The sequence below is a fragment of the Patagioenas fasciata genome, chromosome Z (assembly GCF_037038585.1).
Source record: "Patagioenas fasciata isolate bPatFas1 chromosome Z, bPatFas1.hap1, whole genome shotgun sequence".
In the NCBI taxonomy this organism is placed as follows: Eukaryota; Metazoa; Chordata; class Aves; order Columbiformes; family Columbidae; genus Patagioenas; species Patagioenas fasciata.
In genome coordinates this window covers 18,467,973-18,492,027 of record NC_092560.1, presented here as the reverse complement: position 1 = coordinate 18,492,027, position 24,055 = coordinate 18,467,973, and the positions used below count along the sequence as shown (strand labels likewise).

The 24,055-nt window shown below is 37.8% G+C and overlaps 1 protein-coding gene across 4 annotated transcripts in view; it reads left to right on the top strand.

The window, feature by feature from the left end:
• Positions 1–24,055, top strand: part of DENND4C (DENN domain containing 4C) — a 75,036-nt gene that overhangs the window by 1,429 nt on the left and 49,552 nt on the right. For all 4 annotated transcript variants that reach the window (XM_065860182.2, XM_065860183.2, XM_071802586.1 and 1 more), the window contains exon 2: positions 21,451–21,778. In XM_065860182.2, coding sequence (XP_065716254.1) covers positions 21,468–21,778 — 311 coding nt within the window. In that variant the 5' untranslated portion in view covers positions 21,451–21,467. The remainder of the gene's footprint in view (positions 1–21,450; positions 21,779–24,055) is intronic.

Sequence of the window (24,055 nt, the reverse complement as noted above, 5' to 3'; positions counted from 1 at the left end):
TGTAGTTTTTTCTTTTGCCGTTAAGACAAAGCATGTTACAAACATGGACTGTTGTGCTGATTTCAAACTTAATGCCTGTGGCTAAACTTTTAGATCTGCAAGAGAAGCTTAACTTGTAAACAAACAGCACGTTTGATCTTTTTTCCTCTAAACTGTGTTAGTGTGATTTCTGGAGACTTCTCTAGTATTTTCTTGTGTTGTTATGATTGTTCTTAAGCAAGCTAAATTTGAGCCTGTACATGGACATATTATTAAAAAGACAATTGTTTGCTTTTAGTTACATTTGTTGGCTTGTATGGACTAAACCCAAAGTTATTAATATTTTTTGCACCACTTTTTCTAAGGTAGCAGCTTAGAAGCTAAGGGAGTAAACATTCTCTGTGCTCTTGGGAAAAATAATAATGATACAATGCAAATTGCCTGATACCTGTTTGGAAAACGGGGAAAAAAAAAAAAGAAAAAAAGAAAAAAAAAAACACCACGAAGTTTGAGAATGCTTTTATTATAAATATAATTTGTTTGTTTTGTTTTGTTTGGTTTTTTATAAATAAGTGGCTGACAGGCTGCTTTTTACCATTCCAGTGAATATGAAATGCTAATGCATTGTCTTGAGTAGGGCAATGAAGGAGTTTGGCAGAAGCCAGAAATGTAAATATTGGCTTGCCTACATGACTTCTGATTTCTATGTTAAAATGGTTGCTAGTACACACAGACACGTATTACTGCTATAATTTCAAAATTTGTTGTTTTCGGTTTTTAAATTATCTCATAAATTAAGATGGGCATTTTCTTCAGTACTTATGGATAAGTAATCTTGATATACTTTAAGGACAAATAGGTCTAGTCTTCACCTTGATGCATGTGTCTGGGTTTGCTTAAAAATAAAATAGGAAAAAAGTCTTGGTAAAATGAAGTAGGAAAAGTATATTGCCAAAGTTGTAAGAGGAAGGTAAGGTCATCTTTTGACTGTCACACAAGGTCAGATCTTACGTGTTAAGCTTTCGGATAAATTTCAATGGCAGCCATAGGCATAGAGCGGTATGCATAAAGACTAGCATGTTTTGTGGTCTTCTTACTGGTTTCATGCAGAAGTGTCTGCTTGACTGATTTAACCTTATGACTGAAATAACAATAAAAAGCACCTGTAACTTCTAAATCCAGCTTCTTTTTGTTTAAAGGTAGCTTGCACTGTAGAAATCTATGTAGTAGGGCTTTTGTTTCTCCTGTGCTTGCTACTTATCCCAAGGCATGGATTAGTCACCTTCAGCATGCTGGTTTCTTGTATAAAATTGAAGATCCCAAAGATCTTGGTGCAGACGACCTCTGAAATAGTTTGTGGGGATCATAGTCATACTTTGCCTCCCCTGTGACTTGCCAGGTAGTTGTCCATTATTGCTTATTCAAATCCGTAAAATGAGAATCAGTTTGCTGCACTGCACATAACGAAACCTGTTTTCCTCTTGTAGTGCTTCAGACTGTAAACTGAAGTCTCTGGATTTTTTAATCCCCTTCTGAGCTTCTGCCTTTTCTACAAAAATCGCCTCCTTCTCAAAATTGTTGTCATCAGTTATGCAGAAATATGGTGCTGCTTCTTTCTTGTTGCATAAAAAAGTAGTATTGTTGGAAATACTCCATGCCCATGATGATAATGAGAATGTTTTCCTTCTGCACATTTGTGAAGATAAAGGCTCACAACTCTGATCTCTGTGCAAATGGTTGTTAGAATCAAAGTGAGTTAGTTCAAGACCATTTCTGGACTACAGTTTAGGTTCTGGTGGAGTGTGACTATTTCATATTCAGTTATTCTTGTGACTGCATCTGTCACAAAATGTGCACGTACAGACATACTTACTGTGAAGTTTCAGCAGTACAGTTACACTGTGCAATGCATTCCAGCTGGAATTGAGCAGAAAGTTTTGTCTTGGTTAATATCTCACTCTAGTCATTTGTTTTTGCCTACAGGCTCTTCAAGGGTATAAATGTGCTCCTGATGTTTACAGTTTGCTTTGGCAGACAGAAAACTTGAAAACAGTTTTCAGAATAGCAAAGGTTGTAATGATGTTCTCTGTTTATGCATGTGACTCTTTGTTTTCACTTAATTTTTTAAAGAGCAGCAAACTCAAGATTGTTGATACAGAGAACAGTAAAAATGTACCCATGATGTTTTGTCTAAAGGTTGGGTTGCATATCATTAAACATTCAATTTGCTTTGTTTCAGTTAAATACAAAGATCTACTTTTGCCTTATTCTGCTTTCATCTTCACATTTTGTGGCACTTCAGTTCCTTTCCTCTCAAAGACCTTTCTAAGGAGACTTGATGCTTTTCAAGCATCAACTAAGAGCCTGTGTTTTTCTGTCCACAAGATGTTAAAAATAGTGTAAATCAGTGATTGACTTGCAAATTAAGTTGTTCTGGCAGCAAAAGCTGAGTTTACAATTACAAGTCTCCGAAGTAGTAGAAGCTTTCTTCCTCTTGAAAGTGTTTTCCAGTTGTGAACAAATTGCAGTTCTACTACAAAACTTGCCCATTTTTCACCAGAGGCGCAAAGAACTCCATGTTTTTGCTTTCTCTCCAAACCTACACATTTCAGTGATAGCTTTTGCTTTTATAATTAATTACAGCTTTTGATCAATAATGCTTGAACTGAAGTCTTGCCACCGATGTATTTTTCAATGCTCCTCTTGCCCTTTGCAAGTCTTTCATGTTGAGGCATTGTGTGACTGGTGAAAGCAAGACTTTTTTTTAAACCATTTTTTTCTTCCTTTCTTTTCCCTGTCGGGCAACCCAGTGCTGCTATTCCTGGTGTCACATAACATGGCTCCAGTCTTCTTTGTTATTCTCTGTGGAAGAAACTACACTCTTACCCAGATAAGAAACCTGACATAGATAGTAGTCTTGGGAGTAAGATATCCTCCAGCCATGCCTGTATAATGTGTAAACTGTATCTTTCTGCTTTAAGAAGGGACAAAAGTGTGGTTGAAGTTGGGAGGAAGAGAACCACAACTAGAGAGCAGCTAGCTAGGAGCAGCATATGAAGAAAAAGAAGTTCAAGCACTAGGTTAATGTTTCAGGAATAGCAAGAAATGGAGGCATCTACAGCTATATGGTTAAGTCCTGAAACTTCTACAGGATATCCATCTTGGTCTAAGATAAAGCTATAGAAAGGAAAAAGATGGTAAACTGCCGAGTCACGACAACAGGTTATTCAATCGGTTACTCTAATCATTGAATGGGACTATTGCAAAATCTGAAAACCAGTGTGGCCCATTCTCAACAGATGATCAGCCATCTGTCCTTGGAAGTAGCAACAGCAGCTCACCAAGGCTAGGAAGCAATTTGTACCTATGCCTTCATTGTTTTGACACTTGAGTTCCCCCAGTAACATTTGAAGTTATGAATGACTGTAATGGGAATATAAACTACTGGGTATCTAAGTGTAAGTGGCAGAAGAAAAATTTTGAAGGTAATATAATCTTAGGTACACTGAGGGATTTTTGGTTTGTTTTTCTTGAAAGCAGAGACAATGTCTTTTGCAGGTTTCCTTAAATCGTAAAAAATAAGTTGTGTGTTTGCCAGAGGAAATACCTTCAAGGATGTGGATAGTATACATGTGGTTAGTTGATGAATGGGAGAAGTATGCCTCTTATTGAACACATCCAGGTTTGTTTTCAGCTCTGAATATTAACGGATAAGCAGGACATAGAAGAGAAAACTTCTTAACTGCATAAACATGTCACTGTTTTCTCAAAGTTGTGGTGAAATCAGAAAGTATACATGTCTCTTGTACAATGTTTACTCGACTCAAAGTGAATCCTTGCGGTTAAAATCATCAGTGACTTACATTTCTTCTGATCTTAAATTCTTGCATAATGTTGAGGATGCAACCTTACTTAGCTCTCTTTTTTTTTTTTTTTTCCTCTTCTCTCTTACAGTTAGGCTTTAAGTAGCAGTTCTCCCTCGGTTTTATGCTTTGTTACGTGGGTAAAATAGAAGCGTATCACTGAAGATTTCCAATGCTTATAAACTATGTAGGGAAGCTTGAAGTTGTACTGGGATAAGAAAATCATAAGCAGAACAGACTTTGCAAATGAAAAATTGTTTTTGCTGGTCATGGTGTACTTACACAGTGGCTTATACCAGAACACCTGTAAGTCTCTGAAGAGCAGATTTCTTTTGTGCACTCCTGGCTCTTTTGGTACTGTTCTAAGAATAAACCCAATGTATATTATGCATAATAGAAGAAGGAGAATGTTCAGGATTGGGTGAACCAAGTAGAAAGTTTACTTTTGAAAAAAAAAAGAAAAAGGCGTGGTGTGTGACCCATGCTTTCATAGTGTTGAACTCTGATGTATATACTTTGTTACATTTCTGCTTTGAACTGTTTTTGTAGGCATGTTCTTGTAAGACAATTACTTGTGAAACCCTGGAGTTCCTTTGGGTTATGATGACTCATTCACCATGAATGTAATGACTAATGTGACATTTCAGTTTATTTTAAAGAAAACAGAACAAATCCTGCACAAATATGTTTATAGCTTTTCTTCTTTCTTTTGTGAGATTCAGATGTACAGTATATGCACTGTTAATCTCAAAACCTCCTTCTTAGTCTCTTTGATCGGACTGATTTTGCTAGGGAAAAAAAAATCTTATTTAATAAATTGCTTCGCTAATTCTGAATTGTTTTCCTAGCTATATTAATAGCCTGATGATGCAGAAATCTGAGAAGGGAAACTGATTTGAGCCTCCAATGCCTAGTTGTCTCTTGTACATTTTTAAAAATCTCATCCTTAACTGGTATGCTTGCTGGATTGAACATCTGAGTTGAAATACTTTACATTTGAGTTCTCCAGGTTGGTAAGTGCAAAATTATCATGTATTGCTTCATTTGTAGCCCTACTTTTTTTTTGTCTGTATGAAATATTGATGCTGGCCTAGCACTGTTAAAAATGACAGAGGAAGAAGGAAAAAAAGAAAAAAAAGTATAAAGCATTAAAACTGTGTTATAGATTGTTATGTGATACCCTTTCTTTAGAGAGCAGAGACTGAAATGCTCACAGCCCACCTCAAGTAAATCCTCTGACTACGTAATATTGCCCCACCTGCCTCTTACCAGAGCCAGTAATATCTTAAAGTGTGAATGGAGTTGTGTCAGTGGAGGAGAATAAGGGTATTACACTACCATGTACTTCGGAGCAGGTCGTGAGGGCTGGCATACTTTTTTTTTTCTTTTTCAGAGGGAGAAATTGTGAATTCCACTCCACCCTGTACAGAGAAATTGATTTAGGGGTCTCAAACATTTTGTGCATGCCACAGCAACTGAGCATTGGGCAGAGTGATATGACTGTGCTGTTGTGTAAGTTGAACAAATCTTGGGAAAGGATGTCTGTTAGAATTGTTAAACAATTTGGAAAAAGCTGAGGTCAGTCCCCTAAGTAAATGGAATTAGTCATTCCTAGATGCTTGAACTGGAAATAGGCATGCTAACAGTTGTGAATTATGTCCACAATAGTCATAACCTGCTTTAGGAAACAAGATTTTTCATTTCTAATGTATTGCTAAATCAATAAACACATTGGAAGATTAGAACATTAAGAACATTATGTATTTAAAAAATACATAAAAACACACATTAAGAGTATTTTAAATAGGAAGATTGAGTGCATATGTTAAATTATGACAGAAATGGATGTTGCAAATAATAAAGGCTAATAACAAAAACATGGAGGACACAACAAAATAAAAGAGTAAATTGATGTTGCTTTTTGCATTACTTTCACTTTGTACAAGAGGGAATATGACTTAACACTTACATTGGCTTTCAGAATTCTACCATAGGTAAGTTTTAGGCTCTCTGAAGGGATACTTCTGCAGATTTTTAGGCAAGTATGTTGGAAGCTGCTAGTAATGTTGACTGAAATTTTTAAAAACGTGACTAGGTAACCTTTTCTTCTCTCTATGTTGTAACGAAGCAGGTATGGTCTAAGTGATGATATGATTTAAGGAGTTCTTTTACTGGTTAAAATCCATATAGTTCATCCCAGAAAATTACGTTTCCTGTAAGTGTTTTGTCTGAGATACACCGGTGTGTCAAGTAATACAGTACAGATATTTTGAGTGTTAGATTATAATACTATGAGAAGGATGGAAATATGTGTAATGTCAAACTTCACATTTACTTGCCATCTGCTGAGTGATAAGGCTTCAAGACAGAGAAACTCGGGCTTGCTACCCTTTAACAGCTCTTTTTAGTGTTTGAGGAAAATATTTATTGATACATTTGTCTTTGTAAGTAGTACCTTTCTGATATGTTACTTTTCATGATTATTTTGAAGTTCATATAATACACAACATCATCTTAATATTCTAATGGTCTGACATTTGACATACATCCAGAAGACAGAAATATGGGCTTTAATGGATTCAGATACTTGGTTCTTCTGGATATATATATTCAGGAATATAACTGAGCACAGCAAGAAGCAAGGGTTGATAAACAAGGGCTTTTAAGGGATGGAAACATGTTTCTTTATGCATCTTGCAGAATTCAGAGGGAACAAAAGATTTATTGGTTTTGTGATGAGTTTCTGTGTAAAAATCAGATATTCTGGTTGTCTCAGGAGTGACTGAAAGTTTTAACAGAAGAAAAACGAGAAAATACAAGTCACATTTTCCACAGAATAACAAATTTTTCTTGTCTGTGGATAAAAATCAACTTTGTCATTACAAATGTAAACAATATTTTAATGTTTATTTTGGAGCAAGAGTTGTAGTGATAATGAAGAATTTGAATCACTTTACATCGTAGGCTTTCACAGATACACCGTTCAGTTGATGACTTTAATTTTTTGAACGCTTTTCCTTTTCTGTACTTTTAATATTGAGATAGCTTTACTATCCTTTAGTTGGCTTTGATCCGCTTTGTTCTGGCTTTTGGAGTTGTGACTGGACTGGAATATGGTTGCATGGGTCCTCTTGTATATGTTCTCTAACATAAATTAGAAGAGACATGGGAGGCAATTGTAGACAGTTACTGCACTTTCTTAAATTGCTGTGATCCATTTCTCAATCAACCTTTATATAGAAATTGGAAGGGTAGCTTAGATACTGATCAAAGAACTTGTCTTTAGAAGGTTTTTCTAAAGCATTTGACAACAGAGAAAACGTTTATGGAAGTTGAGGGCCTAAGTTTTCAGGAACCATATTCCTGCCTAAGCTTTTTACACGTGATTTAAGTTTGTGGAAACTTCATTGTGAGGTGACCTGTGAAGTGAGTGATGTAGCGGGGTTACTCAGAGGCCCAGCCTGCGCTGTTTCTGCAGTTGCCACAAGTGTGCTAATGCAAACTCTCGTTGCAAAAATGTGCTGCAGATCACGACTGTGATGTGCCTGGTGCAGCATAAAGAGCAAACAGTTCCTCCTGTAAGATTCTCACTGCTGCAGCAGAAGACCAAAGGCATGAATATTCTAACTGCTGTCAAACGTGTGGTTTGGGCTTTTTAAAGCTATCTTGGCAAAAGAGAGTTTCTTAATGAGAAGCTGGCAAGAGGATTAAAAGACAGACTTCTGAAGTGTTAATAAGCCCCTGCCAAGCTTGAAAAGCAGCTGAGAAAGAATGAAAATGCTGACATGAAACTGAGGGATTTGGAGTTGGTGTCATAGGCCAGCCAGAAATAGGAGTCATCCTCATGATGGCCAGGAAAGGTGTTCAGCGTGGTGGGGTTGGGCTGGAGGCCCAGAGAGTGTCAATGAAGCCACCTGTGTTTGATGTAATGAAGTTGTCAATAGACCTACAGAGAGAATGAGGTCTTCCTGTGGTGTGTCTGTGTGGTTTTGTTTGGTGTTTTTTTTGTTTGGTTGGGGTTGTTTTTGGTGTGGGTGGTTTTTTGTTTTGTTTTGGTTTTTTTTGTTGTTGTTGGTGGTGGTTTTGTTGTTGTTGTTTGGTTTGTTTGTTTGTTTGTTTGTTTGTTTTGTTTTTGGGTTTGTGTGTGTTTTATCATTATTTTCCCAGAAGACAAAAATGAGGGAAGGCATGTTCCTCAAATGCAGCGAATGGGTTTCCACTCTGGATTTCTGAAGCCCTTAGGAGACTACTTCAAGCAGCCTGTGGCTGGTTGTACTGTAGGCAGCTAACAAAAATGAAAGCAAAGTATGATTCTGTGATCTGGCAAATCTCTGTCACTGGAGATTCTGGCAAAGTAATTTCAATGCTAATACTTAACTATTTCAATGCTTACTAGAGAGTGCAACAAGAAAGAGAATGTATCATACCCCTAGACCTTATTTCCCGTAACCTCAGGTAAATTTGAAACAATGTTTTCTTCTCTCATTTGACCTCTCAAAACCAAAACCTCCAGCCTCACCCCAATCAAAAAACGGTACCAAAAAACCCCTTGAAAAGCAATCTAGGAGACTTGGGCTCCTGGAAGGCACATAACCACCGGACTATTGTCTCCTGACTTTTTCTTCACTGTTTTATTTTTGTTTCAGGCTACTATATTTGGCTTCGTTCCAACAGAGTTTCCAATTACAGAAAGAGTTCTCTAACAAAGAATGTTTCCAGGGCTGCAGATGTTTCAGTCATTACATAATACTGACCATGGCTAACCTTTAATGCTTGCAACTGGGGCAGTAAATGCATTTTATAAAGTACTTCCCTTGCTCTGAGAACTATTATTATTTATTTTTTTCTCTTGGACTATTTTCTTTCCAGCCTCTGGAGTAATTTCCATCTTCTGTTATGTGAAAGAACAGTTTGGCTACAACATCGATGAAACAAGATTAAACTGGTTTATTAAACGAGTGTAGCTGGACTGTTTGCTGATTATCATTCTTCTCTCCTCACATCTTTTCCATTTCTGTTTTCTGTCCCTGGCAATATAACTTAATTTACTGGTACCAAACTTGCTTTCATTGATTCCAGCTGCTTCTGCTCTGGACTCTGTAGGTCACTTCAGAATTTGGTTTTTGGACTCATATGTCTGTAACCACTCCGATTTTCATACCATTGGACAACTTGAAATTACTGTACAATAGGAAGATTTGAACTGTTGAATATGGTAGAGATAGTCTGGACATGTGTTGTGCAGGGGTTATTTTGTTTTTGTTTTTGTCTCTCCCTCTCCTTTTTTTTTTTTTCTTCACTTAGGATTTTCCTGAGGGCTATTTCATACTCCTGAGCATCCTGGATCAAGGGCTCTATTAACCTAATGATATTTTCAGTCATTGGTAGTCCATAAGTAGCTGTTCAAATTGCTAACACAAAACTTTGTTTGAGAAAGTTTTGTTAGGTTTGATATGAGCATTTATATCATAACATACTTGCTCCACTGTTTTATAGCAATGGTAACTGGTTTTGCTGACAATCAGAAAAAAATTAGACTAAAAGCACAGTTCTGCTTCCTAAAACAGCATCCTAAATTGTTAGCAGTTCACTTTTGTCTCTTTTCTGAGTAATTCCAATTTATTAAATATAAAGCTGCGAATTTGTGACTAGTTTCCTGCCTTCCTTTGATAATTTTTGCTCCAGCAATCCAAGAAATTGCATACAGAACAGGAAAAAACAGAAAATGCAAAGGAAATTCAGAGTAATGGAGAACAATAATATATTTTGTGTAAGGGAAGATGTCCTCCATTTGTTTCTAGAACAGGTCTGGAAAACTGTAAGACTTATCACAGAATCACAGAATGTTAGGGATTGGAAGGGACCTCGGAAGATCATCCAGTCCAATCCCCCTGCCGGAGCAGGAACATCTAGATGAGGTTACACAGGAAGGCGTACAGGCAGGTCTTGAATGCCTCCAGAGTAGGAAACTCCACAACCTCCCTGGGCAGCCTGTTCCAGTGCTCTGTCACCCTCACTGAGAAGAAGTTCCTTTTCAAATTTAAGTGGGACCTTTTGTGTTCCAGTTTGTACCCATTACCCCTTGTCCTACCATTGCTTGTCACCGAGAAGAGCCTGGCTCCATCCTCGTGACACTCGCCCTTTATATATCTGTAAACATTAATGAGGTCACCCCTCTGTCTCCTCTTCTCCAGGCTAAAGAGACCCAGCTCCCTCAGCCTTTCCTCATACGGGAGATGCTCCACTCCCCTAATCATCTTTGTTGCCCTGTGCTGGACTCTCTCCAGCAGTTCCATGTCCTCCTTGAACTGAGGGGCCCAGAACTGGACACAATATCCCAGGGCAGAGTAGAGGGGAAGGAGAACCTCTCTGGACCTACTAACCACCCCCCTTCTAATACACCCCAGGATGCCATTGGCCTTCCTGGCTGCAAGGGGAGAGTGCTGTTTCATGGTCATCCTGCTGTCCACCAGGACCCCCAGGTCCCTTTCCCCTACGTTGCTCTCTAACAGGTCATTCCCCAACTTATACTGGAACCTGGGGTTGTTCCTACCGAGATGTAAGACTCTATGCTTTCCCTTGTTATATTTCATTAAATTTTTCCCTGCCAAACTCTCCAGCCTGTCCAGGTTTCACTGGATGGCAGCACAGCCTTCTGGCGTGTCAGCCACTCCTCCCAGCTTCGTGTCATGAGCAGACTTGCTGATAGTACACTCTATTCCCTCATCCAAATAATTGATGAATATATTGAATAATACTGGCCCCAGTACTGACCCATGAGGCACTCCACTAAACAAAGGCCTCCAACCGGACTCCGTCCCATTGACCACGACTTTCTGGCTTCTTCCCTTCAGCCAGTTCCCAGTCCACCTTACTACCTGATCATCCAGACCGCACTCCCTCAATTTAGCTGTGGAAGACTGTGTCAAATGCCTTACTCAAGTCAAGGCAGACCACATCCACCGCTCTGCTGTCATCCATCCATCTTGTTATGTCCTCATAAAAGTCAATGAGGTTGGTCAAGCACAACTTCCCTTTGGTAAAGCCATGTTGACTACCCCTAATGACCCTCTTATGCCTAATATGCCTTGAGATGGCACCAAGGAGAACTCGTTCCATCGGCTTCCCAGGGATGGAGGTGAGGCTGACAGGTCTATAATTACCCGGGTCCTCCTTCTTGCCCTTTTTGAAGACTGGAGTGACATTTGCTTTCCTCCAGTCCTCAGGCACCTCTCCCATTTCCCAAGACTTAGCAAAGATGATGGAGAGCGGTCCAGCAATGACCTCAGGCAGCTCCCTCAGTACCCGTGGGTGCATCCTATCCAGACCCACGGATTTATGGATGTCCAGATTGCCTAACTGCTCCCTAACCCAGTCCTCATCAACCGAGGCAAACTCCTCCATTGTCCTGCCTTCCTCTGGGGCCTCAGGGGTACGGGGCTCCTCAGGACAGCCTCCAGCAGAGTAGACAGCAACAAAGGCGGCGTTCAGTAACTCTGCCTTCTGTCACCAGGGCACCCATCTCATTCATCAGTGGGCCTACATTGCCTCTGTTGTCAGTAACAAAATTGATGCTTAAGTGGCAATTAGACAATTACTGGTATGTAATTATCACTTATGATACTGGATTTGGAGAAGGCAGTTCAGTTCCTCACCACCCCATTTCTTTATATGATAGCACACTGTTGCATGAATTCAAAGCCCTCACTGTGAAACTGAAAAGGAAAACTGTGTTGGAAGAATACTGACACCTGTTTCCCATTATATGAATGATGCATTTTTTAGTGGCTCTCATGAAAATGTCAGGAACAAATCCCCAAAGAGAGATACCAAATATCTGTCTTAGTCAAGTTTTAAGGAATTATGAATGTCTTTAGCCATTGTAGAAGTTAAAAGCATGAAAAAGATCTTTTAATTTCCCACCTGTGGTGTTTTAACCTTTGGTCTTTGGGTATGCCTGCTAATTTGATGTTAATTTTTTTTATATTTAATCAACTTATACGACTTATTTTACAGCATTAACTGTGGGACTGTGTTTGGCATTTCAGGAGCTTAAAGTAGAAGTGATTTTGTTCTCAAACATTCACAGTTCACAGGACTCTGATGCTCTGAGAACTTGGGTTTTTTTGTACAGGGTGTGTGTGGGGGAGGCAGCTGTTTAATCAAATTGTTTCTAGGCTTGATGACTTTGCTTTCATAGGAATTTCTTTCCTGAGCTGATCTGATGTGTTATTTCTGCTCCTTTCCTACAGTAGTGCCCTGATCTAATTGAGAGGCTTTAGAAAACTTTCCCACCAAGCTGATTACATTCATTTTTTGCCCGATTTTTTTGTTCAGAAGCTGTCAGAAAATACTCTGGTGCACAAACAGCTGGTACAGAGTTGACACTTTTTTATTTGGTTATGTGCAAATTTGCAACAATTTAGCTATCTGACACACAAAAAAAGCCAGTTTAGAATATTTGCAGTACCAGACCCTGATACAACTTGTTTTCTGGATGAAGTTCAATTAACTGATAAAAGCCATCCTAGAGGAATACTTCATTAAATGTAATTGGCAAGCCTTTTGATTGTCACAATGTTAGAGACCTCTACAAGGTAATCATCTTGTAGCTTGTAACCTATTTCAGTTGTGCAACCATTACATTCTCAGGTGTTTACCTGAAAATGGCTACAAAGGAATGGTCCTGTATTTGCATATGTGCATGTTCAGACTCAGCCATGGGTGACATCCAACCATTCTTGTTCCACAGCTGGTTGTGTTAAGACAGGTAGAAGGTGGGCATTGCATGTCCATGAAGCCATTTTTGCAACTCTGGCTTTTTTTATACTCGTGTGATTTAGTCAAGTGACTGTAACTTATTTTATTTCATAATTTATGACAAAGTTATGTGCGTTCCAAAAAATCAAGTCTTTAATTGCACATTTAGGAATTCTTTTTCTCTTGTTACAAACTGTGGCTAATAATCTGTGGACTGCCTTTTTTATCTATTTTAATCCTGTTCAGTGTTAATGGTATTCTTGAAGTGATGTTGCTTTACCTTGTCTTTTGTTGTGGTGTGTATAGATATATATGTGAATATATGTTCATGGTATATTCTTACACACCATAAAATGTGCTTTGTAGAACTCATATACAGTCATGTCCATGTAACTTCCCTGTGTGTTGCTGATGACATCTTAAGTGTTTGATAACCACCTTGGTTCCTTTGAACTCATTTAACGTTGAATAGTCTAATTTGTAATGTTCCATTCTGCAGTAATTTTAAATAATCTGTGATGCATATGCAAGGTCTGATTTCTGCTGTCCCTCGTACATCAAACAGAAATACGTAAGCTGGAGTTGTGCACTTTCCCCAGTAGAAATGGACTTGCTTGAAAGCGACTGTGGTATGGACAAGGGTACTGATGTGAGCAATAATAATGAAGATAGATGGTGCTGGAATTGACAAGTAACTGGAGTGCAAGCTCTCTGGGAACACTGTGTGTATACCCTGGTTTGTTCTCGTTTTTGAATGGTAATACTGGTGACTGCTGACATTTAAGCTGGTGTGGGTGTATATGTGTGCTAGAATCATATCCATATTTTGTATTTAGAAAAACAGTCTAAATTTTCAACTGCCAAGTGCAGTCCATGATTGCGTTGCTCATTGCTTTTCAAAGTGACTTCAAGTGTTGGCTTCCATGTCTTGAAACCCAGTTAAACAAAGATGAGATTTGAGGCAATTAGAACAAAAGCAATAATTCTGATTTATTGAATACATCACTGTGTTCTTTCTGTTGCTATGAAATACAACTAGGAAATAGTTAAAAAATAACAAAAGCAAAACAAATGCAAACAACCAAACCAAAGCGAAACAAACCTGAAGAAAGCACTGTTGTTCATGCATTTCCACTAAGGTGAAGTTTTGAAAAATAATATTCATAATATCAGTACTAACCATTATATCCAATAGTAGTTTCAGTCCTTTCGCATTTGTATTTAGATTTTATTCTTATAAGCAGCCCTAGATATGAAACTCCTAAGTGTCCAAATCCTCACTGCTGGTCAAATGTGCTAAGTTCAGACTTTTGCGTACTACCTTCTGCTGTCCCAGGTGACTAACTTTATTATTCTGATTGAAGATCACCTGTGTCTGCAAAAAATTCTCTTTTAATCAGTGTCATCACTTTCCTCACACCAACTTTGTCATGCATTTATCTTTACCACTGTTGTGAAAGACTGCATAAAGACTTTTTAACATGGCCTGTAGTGACAGAATAAGGTGCAACAGTTTTAAACTGAAAGAGGGAAGATTTAGATTGGACATAAGGAAGACGTTTATTAAGATTAGGGTGGTGAGGCACTGAACAGGCTGCCCAGAGAAGCTGTGGATGCCCCATCTCTGGAAGTGTTCAAGGCCAGGCTGGAAGGGTGTTTGAGCAACCTGTTCTAGTGGAAGGTGTCCCTGCCCATGGTGAGGACTAGAAGATGTTTAAGGTCCCTTCCAACCCAAACCATTCAGTGATTCTGGTATTTGAAACATGTGCAGAAAGGAGACAGCTGAAAGCTTTATACAACCCACCTGTATCTTTTCACTGTGTGTGACGGTGATTTAGCTTCTTCAAATATGTCTTTAAAGACGTTTACAAATATTATTCTAATTTCTTTCAATTTTCAGTTTTAACGAATAGCTCATACTGCTTTATCTGAAGAAGTATGCTGTCTTGCTGGTTGCTTATTCTAACTCTCTAACATGCACATGCATATTACACAATGTTTTTAATGTGAATCAGGGACATTTTCAAAGTCATGCATTAAAAGAAATTCTACACTGGTTACTGTGGTATAAAATCATGATTTAACAAGCATCAATGAAGATTCTTTTATAGAAAGGGGAAACAATTTTTTCTTCCTAACCCTTCACCAATAAAGTTATTTAATCTCAGCACAAAGTAAAAGAGTTGTTTGTGTGAGTAAAGTATCAGATCTCTCCCTTCAGTATCACAGCAAATATGGTCTCTGAATTTTCAGAAAGGTAAACAAGCTTTGCCTACCCTTCCTCTCTTCTGATTAGTTCAATGGACATAGTAGGAGGTTGCACATATAAAGACTTGGTCACGTAGCTTAGTAAGTTCTATATGGAGGAGCAGGCACACTTTTGACGTAAATTTATTATTTGTGTGTGGTGAGATACCAGCATTTGTGCCACTTTTCTCCAGAAGCTGAAAGGAACAAGCAGTTACCAAGGATTTGCCTGCATATAAGCCTTAAAAACAACTACCTCTGAACCCACTGTATGGGTGGTTATTCTTACTCTGAAGTGATTGCATGCTTATGTTTCCAAGAATAACTTCTCAGTAGTGGCAGGTGTAAGCATGGCATTTGTATGTAAACTATGAGATTGGCATTAATGACAAACCCTTGCCCTTGGTTGCTGCTGTATGCAGTATTATAAAGCTTATTGTTTCATTTTCTTTAAGTCCGCTTGCCAAAAACTACATTTACCTGTACCGGTTGTTTCTAGACTTATGCTGGCTTTGCAATCTAACTTTAGAGGGTAATTCAACACTTAATATATTTCTAGGACTAGGACCAACCTGTACTTAGAATTCTAGACTTCCATGATTTTATGATGGGTTCAAAGGGAGGTAGTATAAATTATGCCATGACTTTTTAGGAATTAAATACTTTAATGAAAAGTTCTTCTGCAAAAATGGCTTCTTGTCTCTACTAGGATGAAAATTCCTGGTAAGTGGAGGACGTTTTATTTTCTCCACTTCATTTTTTTTTTTTTTTGGAGCAGGTCTAAACTGTGCTTTAGAGGTTGCTTCAGAAGTGCCCAAATTTCTTTGATTCAGCATGAAAGGTCCCAAGTGGTATTGGGACAGTGTTGTGTAGTGACAGCAGTTTGGTACTGAAATAATTTGGCTGCAAAGGTCCATTTGATAGGCCAAGAAGTGGACCGTATTTGGAGCAGTGTGTTAGACTTACACAGCTGTGTTGCTTGTGGTTTCTGAGTTGGTGCTCTGTCTACCCTGAACAACTTTGTTTGGTGTCTTGGTTATGCTGGTGTCCAAAGTGTGTTTAAAATGCTTTCTGAAGTAATGGTCAGCTTTTAAGACTATACATGCTGCCTACCAGATCACCCTCCTGCCACCATTGCCAAAAGCCCTTTTCAAAAATGAAGAAGGCGGCCTGAACATTTGACAGGTTAATGCATCTTGCATCTCAGATACTATTTTCACAACAGATTTTTCTTTCAGTGAACACTATCTTCAAATAAAACAGCAAAATGAAAGACTGAAATCGTACTTTCTGACTTTCTAAAAAGAAAAAAATTGCATGTCATGCATGTTTTCTCATAGAAACTTTCTAACATTTAATAGTATTAGAAAATAAATGACAATTTCTTGCATATTAAGGTTTTAGCGTACTAATTTTGCTGGTATTCCTTTCTGCTGCATCTATGTCTTTACTTTGGATGAACAGACAAGCACTTTCCTGTAATTCCACACTTGAGAAATGTGGTACTGCTTACTGTACTTATGTTATGGAGAAATCTAAGCAAAGGTAACTTAACTACAGACAGCTGTTGCAGGGGTAAAGCAAATGATACCATTAATGAATTTAAATGGAGTCTTGGGAAAATATTTGTGGATCTAACAGTGTTAAGATGAATATTTGCTGTTACTCAGAGCATGACAAATAGGTGAAGCAAACTTCCACAAGTTAATATGTGTTAGAGAAGTCTCATTTTTCTGTGATTTGCAGGTAATGTAGAAGAAAACTTTTTTATATATCTAAAGAATAGGAGTCCTTTGCTGTGACGATCTGAGTAAATCAAGACTGAGAACTTCAAATTAGTCATCTCCATTTTGGAAAAGAAAAGCTTGTAACTATGTGACAAAAGCAACTTAACTATGAAATAAAATACAAAGACAATGCTTACATTGTCCTTTTCATGGCAGGTGCTTGTAACTTCCTTTCGCAAATTTTTATGTCTTTGCAAGAACAACTGTTTTGTTGTGGTTCAGCTAACTGTAAATAGAAGAAATTGCAGTCTAGCTATATTGAAAGACAAATCGATTCAGTGTTTTAGACACCAATCAATAAATTGAAGCAATTTCTAATAGTGTAGTATTTTTTTCATAATTGTTCAAAATTCATAAAAGTTATTATTAGAACGGAAACTTTCTTCCCAAGGCAATTTCAATGTGAAATCTCTTCTTAAGAAAGGGCTATGGACTACATGAAGCTAATAGCTTAGTTGCTGTATTTTTGATAGAACACTCTGAAAGAATTGTAAAATTACATTGTGGCTGTGAGAAAGGCTGTTGACTTTTAGGAAGATCAACCCTACATGGACTGTGGGACAGTAAAATGCTTTGCCATATTTCTGGCATTTACTAGAGATAATAATGTATTTTTTTCACTCTTGCATATTTTTTGCTGAACAGATGTCTTGACTTAAACGAGTCATACTAAGCCTTTAAGTGTTGTCCATGTGGCTGCTTTGATTTTTCATCTACGAAACTAATTACTTTCAGTGGGAATTCCTTTCAGAAAAGCATGGGGATTTTTAAAGTACATCTTTTATTCTGAAGACGTTTTTTTTCCTTTTTTTTAGTCTTTCATTTAAAAAATAGTTTTGGTCCTAAAGTGCTTATAGCGAATTTTGCTATTGTGGCCTATGGATGAATTGGAAAACTAACTTCACTTAAATAATTTCTCCTTAGCCATTATGGATCTATATGGATTTGGAGGTTTCATGGCACTTGTATATTTTGGGTTTTTTGTTTGTTTTTATTTGAGGTTTGTTTGTTTGTTTGTTTGTTTTGGTTTTGGTTTTGGTTTGTTTGTTTTGTTTTTTTGTTTTCTGATGTATCCTGCACTTTTATCATGTAACACCAAGGTAGCTTTTTATTTTTGGAATATTTTTTGTATTTGGGTTTTGTCCTGAAAGGGGCATGGGGTGTTAGAATAAAAATCCCAATATCTTCTAAATGCTGAGTTTTCCTACTGGTCTTATGATTTACAGAAACTTACTCATAGAAAACTGTCGAAGGACAGTATCTCTTGAAATTATGGTGGGGAAAAGTTGCTGCAATAAAAGTTATGATAGAAGATCCTTTAGAAGAATTTTGGTTCCCTTGTCTATTAGGAAGAGCTGTGTCCATACTTATTCTTGTGTGAGGTGTCACAAAAATAGTGGAAAATGGCCATAGATTCATCTTGTTCCCTTGCAAGTCAGATGTTTATTTTTTCCTGCAGTTCACAGAGCAAAGTATCCTTGAAGTAACTGAATTCTGTTGTTTCCATTTGTTTTGATGGTTATTTGCTAATTTATAGTTTAGCATCTATTTACATTTATAAAGCTATTGCATTAAAGAAGATAACCATAGCTTGATTAAGCTTGATTAGTTTAAGGTCTCTCCTGAGAGATCTTGTTGCTTTAAACCTTTCTGAAACTGAAGAATAAGGTATTGAAGAGCTGAGTTTTAGTGCTTACTTGAAACCTTACTTTTCTTATCCTTGTGGAAAAGCAAGGGGACTGTTTTGAGTGACCTGGAACATTTTGAAAAACTCACTAAACATTGTGCTGACATAAGAGGCTTGTGCGCCAAGTTTCTCAGCTGAATTGTCTGGTGACTCTGACTTTTGCCTGCCATATGTTACACAGAGTTTCTGTGGAGTAAAACATAGGCACAGCTAAGAAAAAAACAAAATCATAGATATGAGTGTATGCTCCTTAGCAACCGATTGCTACAGTCTTATCAATCCCTGCTGGTAAAAATTTGGGAATGGCTACTCTTCATTTGCATTCTAACCTTCCAAATCTTAGTATTTCATTTTTCAGATCCTTTTAAATTTCTGTCCCTCTGTTTACCCAAGAAACCTAAATCTTCACTTTAAAAAACATGCAAGGGTAACATTAGCACAATTCCAGGAATTACAACTGGGATTTAAAATACCAACTCTTGTGAGACTTCTGGCATTGTATGCTGTTGTTGTTACTGTTTTATATCCTGCTCTGTGTGCTTGAAGTAAATGTGGGTGAGGATTTTCATCCTTCATTGAGAGAACGTGATATTGAGCTGTGTGAACCTGTTGCAGGTAATAAAAGGCTGGATCATTTAACAAAGAATTTTTGTTCGTTTGTTTGTTTTTTAAAAAAGAATTTATATGATATGAACAATTTTCCTATTTTTAGCAGCATGTTCCAGTAATTTGGTTTCACATATGTCAGGTGCAACGAGTACTTTCCAGATTACAAGATATTCTGGTGTAGGACTTCCCTTTCTTTATAGGGGAGCATGGAGAAGTTGCTCTCTTTCTGCGTCTCTTTCTGCCTCTTCGTAATTCTGTGAACAAGTCCAAGCATCTAAGAGGCAGACTGAAATGTCTTACACTTCACAGTTTTATGATTAATCCAGTGCCAGACAGTGCTGCTACTGAAAGAGGGGTACTGCTGCTGCTTTCGTGCTGGCACAGTGAATGGTTGGAGAACTGCTCTGGTTGAACACTCAACAGTTTCTGCCAGGTTCAGCCAAAGAAATTCCTTGTTCCAGTTCATTATGTGGTTGCACAACCTATAATCCTGGACAAAAGTGAAGGCAGGGATGAGCAGTGGCAGTATGGGGAGGGACCTTGTAACAGAAGCACCAATGAGGTTAAGTTGTAGCCATTGCCCCTGTATTTCATGCTGGCTTGGCTTACCTCTAAAGGGCTTTATCACTAATTTCATGTTGTTTGTAACAGTAAAAAGGGGAAACTCTTGCAGGTTCTCTAGTTGGAAGTGATTCAGAAGTTTCACAAGTAGCTGTGACTTTGGAATAATTTTCTTGTTCTTCAGTAGACGTAGGCGCTGAATACCTGACAAATGGAATAAACCTTTTATCATTCCTGTTGACATGGCATCCATATATTTTAGGTCTGAAAACTCAGTCATGTGAGTAGCTGTTCCATGGCTTTCCCCTTTTCAGGGGTGCCACACACATCTGTGTTGTCCCAGGATCTCTGTTTATGGATTGCCCTACAAACGCTGTTAGCCAGAGTATTTAGAGAACACTGAAGTGATGTTGTGAAAAGCATAGTGGACAAATAATGCAGAAAAGAGTCTTTTAAGGGATGTAGGTACTTTTATTTCAGGTTTGAAAGGATTTGACGAGTTGTCATTTCAGTGTTAGAAAGTACAAAATTGAGTTAGTTGGAGTATAGAAGTATTACAATTTTTCACGAAGTCATTTCCTTTCCTTACTTTCATCTCATGCTACAGTTCCTTGCATTATAGTGGTTAATACCTTAGTTGCATAATCTTAACATAAGATTTCTTGGTAAGCATGCAGGATGAGTAACTGATCTTTCCTTCAGGTGAGTACTCAGAACACACTTGATAACAAGTTTTAGAAGTCTCGTAAAGTGTGAAGGTGAAAAATACCTTTTCAAGATAATTTTCATAAGAAAGAGCAGGCTAAGAACAGGAGGAGAAACCAGGTTGCAGGGAACAGGATTATACCTTCTGTGCCAAATCACCTTTCTGTTAGCAGAGGCCAATGTTTTTGCACTTATCAGTCTAGGACATTCTAAATACAATAAACTTTTCAGTTTTGGTGCGTTTATTTTTCAGTAATATGCATGAACAACCACTCCATGGTAGGTGGGACCTTGGCAGCTGTGGCAGTCTGGTTTCCAAAGATGGGAACCAGACTTGCATTCTTGGTTAGCTTTCTAGATGGGATCCCTAGAAATCTGGTGATGGAAACGTGGGGATCTAAAACGTAGTCCCTGGATTCCCTGAAAGGCTGGAACAGTATTCAGGTTTATTGCTTGGCAGCTACTCCTTAAATGTTTCTCACTCAGCCTTTAAATAGATAGGTATTTCATGAGATCAGGTATTTGAAATTGTGCTTGTGATATTTGAGCATAGCCTATCAGCTAGTTTTAATATTATAGAAACTTCTGCTTCACTGTTTTAGAATCATATGCTTGGTGAACATTGCTGGCACTGGGAGAACACTCTTAGCAGATCTGGAATGTGCAGCTGAGCAGTGATGTGTACTGCCTGATCAGCTGATGAAATGTGGGTTTGGATGTGTGATTTTTGTAAATGACTTCCAGATGTTACAGCTGCCAGCTGAATGTCTCAAGACTTCACTTTTAGGTCTGGATTATGAAACAAAATGGGTGAAATGTGCAGAAGATAAACTACTGATTCTGTAGTCAAATTACTCCCTAACCAGAGACAGAAAAATATAGATGCTTTTTCTTAGATGTACTTGCATTAATTTATAGGCTGTGAAGAGCTTGAATGGTCTGATAGCTAATGCCGGGCAATTTTCTGTGTAGGAGTGTTGAGTTCTTCTGTTCTTTATCTCGCTTAAACTTCCTTCTGTTAAAACATGACTTTTACGGTGCTAGAACTGAAATCCAATTACAAACAATACTAACTTTTTGAGCAGCAGAAATCAGTTTGTTTTGGAGTTTCCCTAGAACTTCCATTAGATCTCTGTATAGGAATTCTTTTATTTGCAAAAATTTCTTTAAAGATTTTAAATCCTCATACTTTTTGAGGGAAGATATTTAGCTTGAAAGCAGTGTTTTATTTCTCTCTCTTTATTTTCTCTAGGAAGTACTAACATAACCATGATAGAAGACAAAGGTCCACGAGTGGCTGACTATTTTGTGGTGGCAGGGCTCACTGATACAGATACTGCAACCCTCTTGGACCAAGAAATAAGCCGACATGAAACAAAGTCAACTGGTCCAAAGGCACCAATTACTGACATTGCTGTGATAATTAAATCAGCTGGTGAAACTGTCCCGGAGGGGTACACCTGTGTTGAAGCCACCCCTACAGCCCTTCAAGCCAACTTGAACTATGGAAGTCTAAAGAGTCCTGAACTTTTTCTTTGCTACAGGAGAGGCCGGGACAAACCACCTCTTACTGACATTGGGTAAGATTTCTATAACAATTCAGTTCCTCCTTCAGTGATGATCAAATCTTACTCTTCGTAGATGATGATGAAAACAGAAGTGATAAAACTTTCAAAACCACATTGTGTTTGAATCTATATTGCTTATGGTATTTATCCATGTAGTATTTTCTTTCTGAAATAAGTTGAAAAAAGTGTCAGTCTTCTAGGGAACTTGTCATTCTAAAGTGAGTGATAATGTTTTAACTTTAAAAGATATGATATACATATGTATATATATATAGAGAGAGAGAGATCGAGCAAATCAAATGTGAGAAACTAAGTTCTTTACTCCAGTTCTATGAAAGGTGAGAGAATAGTACAAAATGAATTTATAGAAATGGTATAGTGCAGATCCAAAAATAAAACATGCTTAATCTGAAAGTGATGACTTCAGAAGACAAAAATTATGACTTTGTGGAATTTGCTTTAATGCTTAACATAAAAGTTATCACTTTAAAATGGTAGGACCCTGAAACAAAGATATTAAAATTATCCAGCTACATAGAATCTTGTAGCCTGCCTTACTGTCAGATCAGAGTATTTATGGGGTTGCTTACAAGTTCTGACATGATTGGTTGCAAACACTGTGTTACGTAGTCTCTTGGTAGCTCTAATCATGCTTCCGTTTAAAAAACTATGCTCTTTGATGTCTGAGGCACGAGTTCCTAAAGAGTTTTCATGGAATGGTTGGGGTTGGAAGTGAACTCTGGAGATCATCCAGTCCAACCCACTTGCTGAAGCAGGTTCACCAGAGCAGATCACACAGGAATGTGTCCAGGTGGGTTTTGAATGTCTCCAGAGAAGGAGACTCTGCAGCCTCTCTGGGCAGCCTGTTCCAGTGCTCTGGCACCCTCAAAGTAAAGAAGTTTTTCCTCATATTCAGATGGGACCTCCTGCGTTTCAGTCTGTGCCCGTTGTCCCCCATTCTGTTGTTGGGCACCAACTAAATGTTTGAAGACCTTATATAGAGTCAGTGCTTTAAGTTCAATGCTTAGTAAATGCGGGAGGCAAACTTGACAGGGAAGCTCTGAACTAATTTTGTTACTTACAGGATACTGAGTTTAATGTAAGTATTCAGGATCAAGATCACAAAATCTCCCAAGATCTTGAGGTGACAAATATTATAGTCTGTGCTATTGTAATAACTGATGCAGTGCTACAGTATTGTCTAAATTGCACTTCTAACTCTCTGGGTTGGATAAGGACATTGTAGAATTACTGAGAATGTAATGAGAAGGAGAAAATAGAGCATGAGTGGAGAGAACTGTTACAATGATGGGAAAATAAGGCATATGTTTTTCTTCATTTAGTTATCACATAAATAGTAAAGTAAAAATATGCGTCTATGTGTAAGCTATAATAAATTTAGTTATCTTCATTTATAAGTTCAAGCACATCAGGCACAATGCCTGCATATCCCACTTTCGACCTTCAGTTTGAGTGCCAACTGACAGGTAGAGTCCAGTCAGGAATAAAATGATAATGCAATCATAGAATCATTTTGCTAGGAAGAGACCGTCAGGATCATAGAGGCCAACCATGACCTAACTCTAGCACTAAACCACGTCGCTAAGTACGTCGTCTAAATGCCTTTTAAACACCTCCAGGGATGGTCTGAGTAATTAAATTAGTTATGTGGCAAGATCTCTGTGTGAAGGATTATAGTTCAAGTTGTGTAATTAACCTCGTACATTCCAATTTCACTTCATCTCCATCATTTAAATTGTGTCCTAATAATGTTCAGTGAAACCGTGATTTTTAAAATAGTCTTTTCTCATGTCTGTGACTGACACTGCAAGATGAGGTAACTGTTACAATGGGATTTGACTGTGTGAAATTGCGGTATGAAGTTATTCTTTGAATGATATGTCAAGCTTCACTAAGTTTTAGAAGGAAGAAATTATAGAGGGAGTGATTCATCAAAGTAATTCCTAAACCATTAATCCTTGGTGTGTGCCTTTGTGGAAGTGACTCTTATAGCACAAGTTTATTTTTGTGTTTCCCACAACTTTAGAAAGGGAATACCTGATAAACAAAGAGGTAAGTAATTGGCTGGCTAAAGACTTCCTTAACAGGACACCTTTTAGAACTATTGGTGGAAAACTGGTATTTGGCAACTAGTATTTATTCTATATTTTGTTTCACACAGATCTAGTTAGGATGTCACAGTTAACAAATTGTGGCAGGCTTTTCTCTCTGAGCAACGATGCATGTGAATGTTTTCCCCCTGCTGTTCTGCTGTTTTGCAACTAGATG